This window comes from Eleginops maclovinus, chromosome 8 (assembly GCF_036324505.1).
Source record: "Eleginops maclovinus isolate JMC-PN-2008 ecotype Puerto Natales chromosome 8, JC_Emac_rtc_rv5, whole genome shotgun sequence".
Lineage (NCBI taxonomy): Eukaryota > Metazoa > Chordata > Actinopteri > Perciformes > Eleginopidae > Eleginops > Eleginops maclovinus.
Window position 1 is genome coordinate 3,082,929 of NC_086356.1, and position 11,694 is coordinate 3,094,622.

Genomic DNA, 11,694 nt, shown 5'->3' on the forward strand with positions numbered 1-11,694 from the left:
AGCTAGTAAGTAGTGTTTTGCTCACTATTGGGAAACAAGTACAAGAGTTAAAAATATATCTACAAACACAGATGTGAAACAACCAAACCTAAAGAAAACCCTCATACAAGCATCCGTTTGAATCACATTTACTTCAGTGCAGTTTATTGAGGGGTATTTTAAATAAAGAGGCAGAGACACAAACATGAGACCTGACAGAGCATCACATTTATAAACCATCAATCCTGAGGCTGCTGCCCGGCTCTTTTTGCCCAAATACATGAAAAGTGCAGGAAAGCAGCGCAATGATGAGTGTGTGTACTTCAGAGGTTCCTACCTTTACTGTTTTTACACCACAACTAACACACATAGGAAACACCAAAATATTTGAGCCACTAAACAACTTATCCAGGTAATTTATTTCTGAACATCTCAAGGTCTGTAACAACTCCTGACATCCAAACAGTTGTTTTTCTACAGAAGCGCTTTGCATTTAAAAAAGACACAATTCAGACACTTTTTTCCAGCACTTGCACACAATCGCAGGAAACTGCAGTATTTATTATTTTTAATTATCCACCAATCAGAGCACGATCAGAAGAAGATCCCATTCAGGTTTCATGTCAGATCAAATTGGAAAAAAGCTTGAGGAGGAGCACAGCATGTGGCATCTCTGGTAAGGAAAAAAGAAAAACAGCCAAGGGACAAAAAAGTAGGATTTGATATCATAAGCAACACATTGCCAGGTCAAGATATCCTAACAGAATGTGTGTGTGTGTGTGTGTGTGTGTGTTCAGGGCCTGCAGCGCTGGATGAAGCGTGGGTACAGGCAGACGTCTCTGATGTGATGTCTGTTCAGCAGCCAGGTGAGGAAACGCTCCAGACCCAGACCGTATCCGCCGTGAGGACATGTGCCGTACTTCCTCTGAAACACACACACACACACACACACACACACACACACACACACGTTATGAACAATACCAGTAACAGACAAAATGAGTTTTATATTTTAACTTCTACCCCTCGCCGACTTATTTATGTTATCTAATCTAGAATCTTTTGTACTGCTCTATCAAAGTCATATCACCGTGAAACACAGTTTGACACACACAGGACCACAGAGGCAGCGCTGGTTTCTGTTACCTGGTCAGTGTACCAGTAGTAGGGGGTGGGGTCGATTCCCTCCCTCTTGTACCCCTCCAGCAGCTCCTCAGAGTCCCAGATACGCATGGAGCCTCCGACGATCTCGCCAACGTTCGGCATCAACACATCGACCTGCAGCGCACACACACACACACACACACACACACCATCAGAGAGAGAAAAATAACTGCAGGGCCTCCACTCACAATCTGTCTGCGCTTGTGGACATTTTTGGATCACACCATTTGAAAGACATGTCCACCACCACTTGTAGTTTGTTAAATAGTATGATACTCATACATGTGGGTGTAGCCCAATCTTTATCTACTTTATCTTTATAAACTTTGCAGAAATACCACTTTAAACGCTATCAAATAACATGAAAAAAAGAAAGCTGCAAATGTCAACGCCCCTCCCCCAGGTTCGTACCGACTCAGTGAGGCGCCTGTCTTCGGCGCAGCGTTGCATGTAGAAGGACTTGATCTCGGTGGGGAACCGGCAGAGGAGGATGGTCTCGTTGATGGCGTCCGTCATCAACCTCTCCGGAGCCTCTGGGATGTCCTGAGAGAGGGACACACACACACATCAAACATCACACAGAAGACAGACAAATACAAAGAGGCATTCTGAAGTGTGTGTGTGTGTGTGTGTGTGTGTGTGTGTGTTCAGCGGTCACCTCTCCAAACTCGTAGAAAGAGCCGTCGTCCTTCTTGATGTCGTGCTCTCGGAGCCACTCGATGGCTTCAGAGTAGTCCATCCTCTTGAACGGCCTCTTGGGGGGTTTGAAGTTCTGGGGGGGGGGGGGGAGATTACTATATTTACTTCCATGTGCTTATGAAGAGCATGTGATGAAACAACTCAGCTACTAAATGGAGTAGTCTGTCGTCAAACTTTAATACATTTTGGATTAACCATCAGATAAAATGCAAGCTGTGATTGAACACACTCCCAGATATTGAGAAAAGAAGCAACGTACGGGGTTGATGTCGTAGAGCAGCTGGGCGGCGGGGGATTTCAGCACTCGGTCCACCACATCACACACCAGATCCTCCAGTCTGTTCAGGAGGTCTTCAAAAGATATGAAGGGACACTCTGCCTCGATGTGAGTGTACCTGAACACAGACAATATTTATTAAATCAGAAGGCAGGAGGACTACAAACTTCTACTTGAAGTCCTACACGGGGCTTATCGAGTGTGTGTTGCTCACTCCGACAGGTGTCTGCGGGTGCGGGACTGCTCCGCCCGGTAGGACTGGGCGATGCAGAAGGTGTCCCCCAGGGCGGGTATGCAGGTCTCCAGGTAGAGCTGAGAGGACTGCGTCAGGTACGCCTGCTCGCCAAAGTAGTTGAGGTTGAACAGCGTGGAGCCGCCCTCTACCTGTGTCTGCACCAGGGTCGGAGGAGTGATCTACACCCAAGAAAACAAACACAAAGAATTATATAAACAGAGTGGGGGCTAAGGGCAGAGGTGGGAGGAAGTACTCAGATATTGTGCTTTAGTAAAACCAGAGTGTAGGAATACTCTGTTACGAGTAAAAGTAGAGCAGCATTATCATCAAAATCTACTTAAAGTACCAAAGGTACTCATTGTGCAGATTGTCCCATTTCGGTATAATACAGTCTGTGTTTTGATTATAAATATTGATAGCAAAGTATTGTATTTGGATCTACTAAATAGTCAATCTAAGATGCTGGGATCGATTGCTTTTGTCTCCACCCACATAGCCAGGGATTTCACGCTGAGGAAACACTCCTCTAACACTTTCTTTACTGATTCATTCTCCCCACTCCTTGGGGTTTGGGCGAGGCGCTCCTCACCTCGTAGTATCCGCGGTTGAAGAAGTGCTCCCTGAAGCACTGTGTGACGGTGGAGCGCACCCGGAGCACCTTGGACACGTTCTCTCCTCTGATCAGCATGTGTCGGTTGTTCAGCTGGACGTCCACTTCCGACTCCTCGTTCAGCAGGTTGTCGGCCCCGCCCGCCGGAGCCAAGCCAATCAGCTCCCAGAAGTCACAGTGCAGCTCGTGGCCCCCGGGCGCCTGGAGGAGGGAGACACAAAGTCACTGACAACATTCTTCCTTTTTTTTGTTTCCAAAACAAACTTTAAGATCCTAGCAGAAACAGAGGCATGGCTATCCCTTCAGTTGTTATTTTCTTTGAATTAAACAAGTAATTATGTGTTTATTCTCTTGTTTCAATATGTCATTTTGTTCAAGCACTAGGCCATCAAAAGGTACCACCAGCCTACTGATGGGATATTAAGACATACTATATCACAAATATTGGGTTCAAAAGGTTCAGTGTATTGAGTATTTGCTAAATGATGAACACCAACTAGCCTATACGAGTGGATCTGATAATTACCAGGTAAATATAGATCATGTAAGCATGTTTGATTTCCTACATAACCTCATTTCTCAAAGCAACACAAACATGTACTGCAGGTTGTGTGTGTTGTGCAGCAGGTGTGTTTACCTGCTTCCCCTCGGGCACTGGAGTGACGGTGCCGTACAGACCGACAGTGCTCTCCGTGGACAACACCAGGCCGTTGTAGCACTGACACTGAGGACAGGAAGGAGGAAACAAGTCAGTGTGAGGAAGCCTCGGAGGGGAGAATACGGCACATGTATTTACAGCATCATGACAACAAATATATCGGCAATTCAAATGAGTCTTACGTTGATATCGATCACTTGTGCTTGAAGTATTTACTCTGGTGATCAAATCAAGCGCTCCCAACAATAACCACAGTTTTTTTTTAAGCACACTAGATGTATTCTATCTCATTTGTGTCAGCTTCAATTATGAAATTACAACACAAAGGAAACAGTACAGCACTTTATTATTTAATATCAATCTAAAGCTGTGTATAAGCGTGTAAAATAAGAAGCTTGTACCAGTTTATCAGACAGGACACACTGGAGGAAACCAGTCCCGTCTCTCAGCACGATGAACATCAGGTTCTTCCCTGTAGGAGAAAACAAATACACGGTGAACAACACGCATCAAACTTTCCCCTCAATCACGTTTAAAAATAAGATGTGTGTGTGTGTCTCCTCACCCTGTCTCCTGAGGCGATGCACCCATCCAAACACTTTGACTCTCTGGCCTCTCTTGGCCTCCAGCTGATGGATTTTAACCTGAAAAACACAGTTTAGCTCATAAGCACAACGGGGTTGAACTGCATTTGGTAGGGTACTTCTTTGGTGCAGATGTGTAGTCTTTATGTATCATTTTTTATTTAGTGGTCGCTGAAGAATTCACTCTTAACAGAGGTAACAAGACGAGCCGGAAATGATTGTTGTTGCGGTGGGTTTTTATCATTATCCAAGTTACTTATCACTATGCTGGTGTCAAAAAGGACCCCCCAGCAACTGTATAGGGTTAATTGAGCAGTCTGAAAATGATTTCGTTATGGAGACGATTGTAATTAGCTAGCAGCGATTGTCAATTCCAGTGGGTGCACAGCAGCCATGTGTGGTTTGAGACACCACACGGTCAAAATTCTGAGAGCGTGACATAGCAGCGTACTAAAGGACGTGTCCGAGTAGAAAGACTATGGCGTACCGCTTCAGGCTCAGGCAGACTGGGGTCGTTGTCGATGGTGATCTTCTTGGCTTCCTCCATGTTCTTCTCTCTCCTCTCGGTGTCCTCCGCCTGCCACGACAGACATGGAGACACACTTCCTGATCGTGTACATGGGTAATAGTTTAAAGCTGTCGTAGGAGCGGATTTAAAGAGAACGCACCTCCTTCTTTTCTTTGGCGTCACACTTGACCTGCTCGCGGTTGAAGGCCTTCTTGGCGTTCTTCATCTGCGTCTTAGAGATCACCGCCCAACGCTGAGGAAGAGGAGAAAGATATATATGAAGAGACAGAAAAATAAATACATGCATCCTATGATGTGTCTCAGTTTCTTATTTGGCAGCGAGACATAGTCGATTACAAGCCACATTTCTTCATTATCTTTTCAAATGCAGTAGATCTAGTCCAGCTGATCTACTGTATGATTCGGACTCGTTCATTATAACTAAAATACTTTATTCCTCCAGGGGGAATTTGGGTTTCCTGACAGTTGCTGCATTTGAAATAAAACAGAAAAAAAGGAATAAACTTTAAAACTATTTAGAAAAAGTTCAATGTGAAATAAAAACATCAAATTAAACTGAATAAATATAAGAAGGTAAAACAAATATTTGTATTAAACATAAATAATAAGAGTAAAAATTGCAATAAAAAATAATTAAATTGAATAAAGAGCTTTAAATAAAATGTTGAATTAAATTAAATAGACATCCATCCATCCAGCTATCCATATATCACTATATTAACCTTCAGATGAAAGAGGATACACTTTTTTAATTAAAGCTAATTCAAAAGTGGAGAAAACAGCAAAAGTGAGGATTATTTTCCAATGTGAAATGAGACAGAATCAGTTCTGGGGTTTGTAGTCTGCAGCTTTGACGAAGATTAAATTCGTTTCGCTCTCGAACCAACCTCTCCCTCCTTCTGTGATTCTACGTAGATGGTCGGGAAGGGCTCCTTCCCCGCAGACATCAGAGCCTGTGAGGATTTAATAACAAACACAGATATATCAACCACTAGAGCCAATATACATTATTTCAGAACCAATTTTATTGCCGAGTTGGTTTCACTGAGCGGTGCAGAAATGTGCAAAATATACGGGAGACATTTCTAGGTTCAGAGCATTTGTTTACAGCTAACAATAAACCTTTTGACATGAAGCATTTCCCGACACATTAATTAAATGATATAACAGAGAAACTGCACGATCATTTACCCCGAGAGGAGTTTTGAAAGGTTTCGCCTCCGTGCCGTCCCCATCTTGGTCGTTGCCACATTTGTCCGACACGTACAGCTCTCCTGTGAAGCAGAGGCGGCATGAGGGTCAGTGGTTCGATTCCCACTCCCTCCATTGCATTTATAATGAAATTAAAAGACAATATCAACTGCTGGGAAGGTTTGCATGAGGAAAGCAGAGAGGGTGCAGATCTCAGGACCACTTCTACTCCACTACAATTCAGAGGTAAATTATGTACTTTTACCCCACTTCATATATTTAATGCCTTTAGTTGCTAGGCAGATTAGGATGAATGATGGTAAATATAATCTCCCTTAAATCAGACTGTAGTTCACCTGCAGTAAATCCAGCAGCTACCCTGCAGTATACAAAGCCATTCAAACTAGCTGCACCTTTACCAGCTCTGAGAACACTTTAATGATCAATCATTATAAAACATATCAGAGATATTATTCTGAAATGGACCAATCAGACAATGACTACTTTTACTGTCGCTACTTTAAGTACATTTAGAGGAGAGTACTTTCTACTTTCACTGGAGGAACATTTAGAATACTTTTACTGTGACAGAGTATTCCTACACTCTGGTACTTCTACTTTACTCAAGTACAAGACCTGAGTACTTCTACTTTACTAAAGTACAAGACCTGAGTACTTCTACTTTACTCAAGTACAAGACCTGAGTACTTCTACTTTTACTCAAGTACAAGACCTGAGTACTTCTACTTTACTCAAGTACAAGATCTGAGTACTTCTACTTTACTCAAGTACAAGATCTGAGTACTTCTACTTTACTCAAGTACAAGATCTGAGTACTTCTACTTTACTCAAGTACAAGATCTGAGTACTTCTACTTTACTCAAGTAAAAGATCTGAGTACTTCTACTTTACTCAAGTAGAAGTACTCAGGTCTTGCTACTTTTACTCAACTAAAATACACAGATCTTGTTCTTGAGTAAGTAGAAGTACTCAGGTCTTGTACTTGAGTAAAGTAGAAGTACTCAGGTCTTGTACTTGAGTAAAGTAGAAGTACCAGAGTGTAGGAATACTCTGTCAGTGAAACGTATTCTAAATGTTCCTCCAGTGAAAGTAGAAAGTACTCTCCTCTAAATGTACTTAAAGTAGCGACAGTAAAAGTAGTCATTGTCTGATTGGTCCATTTCAGAATAATATCTCTGATATGTTTTATAATGATTGATCATTAAAGTGTTCTCAGAGCTGGTAAAGGTGCAGCTAGTTTGAATGGCTTTGTATACTGCAGGGTAGCTGCTGGATTTACTGCAGGTGAACTGAAGTCTGATTTAAGGGAGATTATATTTACCATCATTCATCCAAATCTGTAAAGTAGCTGAAGGTATTTAATAAATATAGTGGAGTAAAGTACACAATTTACCTCGTAGTGGAGTAGAAGTACAAGGTAGCAAAACATTGAAATACTCCAGTAAAGAACAAGTAATTGAGTAAATGTGCTTAATTACTTTACACCACTGGCCGTGCATGTGGTGCCATACTAAAAGACGCAACTGAAACCATCACTAGCGAATCACATATGATTGAATCAACGTAATATGTATGAGGACAGGATCATGTTGATGTTTTACATGTCTGTTGATTAAAAGACATGACAAAAGAAGAACAAGGACCCCGGGTAACATTGATTGCCTGACGCAGCCTATAGCTGCCCGGCAAACTGACAGCTGTCATGGCTAAATATTATCCCAAAGTAGCCTCTATGTGGCTCAAATTCCAACTGCAAATTAATATGAAACCCGAACATAAGTTAAATTACTGTGTGAAACTGCACCATGTAAATTCATATTAAAACCAGAGACGTTTATGTTCAGAAATCAGCGTTAGCTTGAATGCTAACGGCTAGCATCACTGCAACTGATGCAATATGCCAGACACACACATGTCTTTGGGAGCTAGCTAGGTGACTAGCTCTTTTAATTCTTACCCACTGAAACGTTTTCCACACCTGTCGGTATCTCCGTTGCCATGTCTGTCTTACTCCAACGAAAGATAAATAATTGTGTATTGAATTAATGGAAATGAGAGCACAGATGCTATCGTGCGTCGGGGTCTGCTCCTCTGCTGAAATGCAACTTTACATCAGCACAGCCGCAGCTCGATGCAATCTGGTATCGACTGATAGACCTAGTCCGGAGCAGGAAGCGGTGACTTTCTTCGGTTTCAATGGCGGACTACAAACATGGATGTAGAACTACAAAGCATCGTAGAAGGAGCATACCGCCACTTAATTTACTTCCGGTGTAACACCACGACTTTAACACAACTTTTCATGTTACTTTTTAAGAAAACAAGTATTTAAACAGCTCTTATTGAAGAAGTGGTTGCAGCTGGACTTGTTTAAATATTTTTTATTATTATAGGGAGGAATTAGAGATGATATCAGTGTTGAAAAATACCCTAAAATATTGACTGATTCAGAAAAAGTTTTATTATTCATTTCATATTTGGTTTAAATGTTGTGATACAAAGAGGATCTGCACAAGAACAGAAAGAGATGAAATTGTTACAGCAACAATAACAACGTACATTCAACAGAAGAAGTTAGAGTTTCAATAATCCATATCAATCTATTAGGAATACTGGATTTATTCAGATCAGTTATTCATTGCCAAAGATAATGATTTTGATATCCCACACAGCTGATCTTCTATTTACATATCAGGTTTCACATAACCTCTTAGAAAATCAGTTATATACAGACAATAACATAACCACTTTCAGAATATAATCTTAGTACATACATGAAGGACATATCCCAAACCCATACCATATCCCATACTTGACTCTTTAAAATATTAGTTTGTAATATTTTCAGGAAAATGTCCCAAAATAATAATAAAATAAATGTGAAATAAAAGGAAGAAGAGGAAAACTCCCTTCTTGTGAGCAGTGATACCCACCATGGCTGCAAACACTACACCAAATGTGTCCAAACTACGGCCCGGTGGCCATTTTGAATCGGCCCTCAGCAAATTCTGAAAGTATAATGAATATGGCCCACAAATTAAACTTCTGCTTGTCTTATTTTGTACTTCTCAAATATATATGTTCAGATATATTAATGAGCCCAATTTAAATAAATTCAGTCATTTAGAATTTAAAACATTTTCTAACTAATCTTAGTTGATATAAAAAAAAACCCCAATAACTTATTTCTATAACCAGCTTGAAATGTAACCTTCATATTTACTCTTATTATCAGCAATCTGAGGCTTCTGTTTTAAGGAATGAGCTGCCAACAAAATAAATGAAACCCTAAAGACAGACGGGATGTAGGCTGTTCTTTCCTTAAAGCAAGTATTGCGCATTCTTTACCTACATTTGATTTGTTTTGCTAACTTATAACTTAACTTATGAGGCAATATTCACCTCTATAAGTGGCCCAGCTCTCCGTATATCTTTCTGTATGTGGCCCTCGCTGAAGAAAGTTTGGACATCCAGCACTACACGCTTCACTCTGTCCATCTTCAGCCATCGTTCAAGGCTAAAAAAAGCCCCAAATATAAAGTCTGAGAGGAAGAAAAGTTGTTGTTTGGGTTTTTCTCATTTTACGGTTCTGAGTTGTTGTTTTTTTTTATCTTGATAGATTCCAACAGAGTCTGTGTAATGATGCACACCAAACCCAGGACAGATAGGCTCAGTGAACGTGGTGTGGACTCTGTGGAGCAGAGTCATGGTTTCGGAGACGCTGTAGAAGGACAGAACGCCTGCACTGTGATCCAGGTACACCCCTACTCTGGAAGACTGAGGACCTGAGATGGATGTTCTGATTTTGTTATGTCTGAATTCATAACCAACATCTAAACACTCTAATGCCCAAGACTTGTCATTGTTTCCAAGTATACTTTCATCTCCTTTTCGGCTAATACTCTTGTATGCAACTGCTACAATAACTGTCCCTTCTACCTTCACCTCCCAGTAACAACATCCAGTCAGACTCTCTCCACACAACACCTGAGCCCAGTCAGCGAAACTGTCTGGGTGACCATAACAATCACATTCATTAAAGTTGAATTCTACCCCATTGTAGGAATGGATGATATGTTTGTTCTTTGTTCTCCAATCCACTGTAATGTCACATAAATATTTGAGGAATTCGGTCCTCTTCTTGGGCTCTGTCTGTGAGGACTCTGTTATTGACATCGTGGCCCATTCCTCACTAACAACCTCCTGTAGTTTGTCTCTGACCTCTGACACAGCTGCAGTCATGTCCTCAGTGTACCTCAGGGAACGAATAGTGATGCTGGATGAATCTGTAGCTTCACTCTGACGTGATAACCTGCTGTAGTTCTGTAGAAACTGGGTGTGGTCCTCTGTATGTGAAAGTCGATCCAGCTCGGTGTCTTTCCTGCTGAGCTCAGCGATCTCCTCCTGCAGCTTCTCCTGAAGCTGGTTGAGGTGAGCCACTTCAGATTCCTGACGAGATCTGATCTGCTGCTTCACTTCTGTGAAGATCTTCTCGCTGTCCCTCACTGCTTTATCAGCAGAGAGATTGATGGCCTCCAGCTCCTTCTGAAGCAGCTTCACATCTTTTTCTCTGTTCTGGATTCTCTGCTGGATGTTTTGCCGACTCACCACGAGCTCTCCCTGCTTCATGTTCATTTCTGCTGCAGCTGAAACTGTGTCGTGGCCTTTATGTTCATCCATGGAGCAGAGAAAACAGATACACTGCTGATCGGTGTGGCAGAAAATCTTCATCACCTCATTATGACGAGCACAGATGTTCTCCTGAATCTTGTTGGAGGGGTCGACCAGCTTGTGTTTTCCAAAGGCAGGGGATTCATAGTGAGGCTGGAGGTGCTGCTCACAGTAAGAGACCAGACACTGCAGACAGGACTTCAGAGCTCTCAGTTTTCTCCCAGTGCAGAAATCACATCCCACATCTCCAGGTCCAGCATAGCTGTGATCAACTGGACTCGCTTTGACGTCTGTCTTCTTATTCTTCACTTCCTCCACTAAATCTGCCAACATGGTGTTTTTCATCAGGACAGGCCTCGGATCAAAGCTCTGTCTGCACTGAGGACAGCTGTAACTACTCTTCTGATTCTCTTCATCCCAGTAGTTTTTAATACAGCTCAAACAGTAGCTGTGTCCACAGGGAATAGTCACCAGATCCTTCAGTGGATCCAAACAGATGGAACAGCAGAGTTTGTCCTTTTCCAGCTGACTTCCTTGCTGCGCCATTCTCCCTCTCAGAGACAGGACACTGAAAGGGCTGGCCTTGTTTGAGAGCAGGAAGAAGGAGGTCCTGTTAATGTTTAATTTGTTCCAGGAAGAGGAGGGATTTCAACTAGGCAACGTGTGTTCATAGGCTGTTTCTAAAGGCAGTGAATAATATGACACAAACAAGGTCGTCTTGTCAGCCCGTCAGAAATGGAGTTTTCAGTCAGTTGTGAAGGCAGTGTTTACGTTCTTCACAATGACTCTTTTTTTCCACTATTCTTGTGCAACTCTAACCCAATACACAAAGTCAAAGTCAGCAAACACCTTCTCATGGCCCACCTCTCTTTGTGTATTTTCAGATGCAGTTCTGAAAACAATCTTGCACAAAGATATTGCACATTTTTAGTTTGATCTCCTACAAATTACAAGCAACTTTTGCCACGTTCCTTCATTTCATGCACTCAGTCTTTTATAAATAAACTTCTATTCCACCGGAAGCAACTTGGAAAGGATCCAAGTTAGGGTTGCATAACTAAACGTGAAGTACTATG

At 41.9% G+C, this 11,694-nt stretch overlaps 2 protein-coding genes across 3 annotated transcripts; both read right to left on the minus strand.

The window, feature by feature from the left end:
- Positions 1–112: 112 nt before the first annotated feature.
- On the minus strand, positions 113–8,116 carry nars1 (asparaginyl-tRNA synthetase 1). Of its 2 annotated transcripts, none has more exons than XM_063890344.1 (15): positions 7,905–8,116; positions 5,927–6,009; positions 5,623–5,688; positions 4,875–4,967; positions 4,694–4,783; positions 4,188–4,266; positions 4,024–4,094; positions 3,602–3,688; positions 2,944–3,165; positions 2,334–2,533; positions 2,102–2,237; positions 1,802–1,915; positions 1,555–1,686; positions 1,126–1,257; positions 113–904 (listed from the first exon to the last, which is right to left on the minus strand). In XM_063890344.1, the coding sequence occupies exons 1-15, from the start codon at positions 7,945–7,947 to the stop codon at positions 773–775; spliced, it is 1,680 nt and encodes a 559-aa protein (XP_063746414.1). In that variant the 5' UTR covers positions 7,948–8,116; the 3' UTR covers positions 113–772. The 2 variants fall into 2 exon arrangements, with proteins under 2 accessions (XP_063746414.1, XP_063746415.1); XM_063890345.1 differs by having other exon boundaries at positions 7,926–8,094.
- A 269-nt stretch (positions 8,117–8,385) lies between these two features.
- Positions 8,386–11,207, minus strand: LOC134868939 (tripartite motif-containing protein 16-like). Its single transcript, XM_063890346.1, has one exon. The coding sequence runs from the start codon at positions 11,162–11,164 to the stop codon at positions 9,524–9,526; it is 1,641 nt and encodes a 546-aa protein (XP_063746416.1). The 5' UTR covers positions 11,165–11,207; the 3' UTR covers positions 8,386–9,523.
- Between the last annotated feature and the right edge of the window lie 487 nt (positions 11,208–11,694).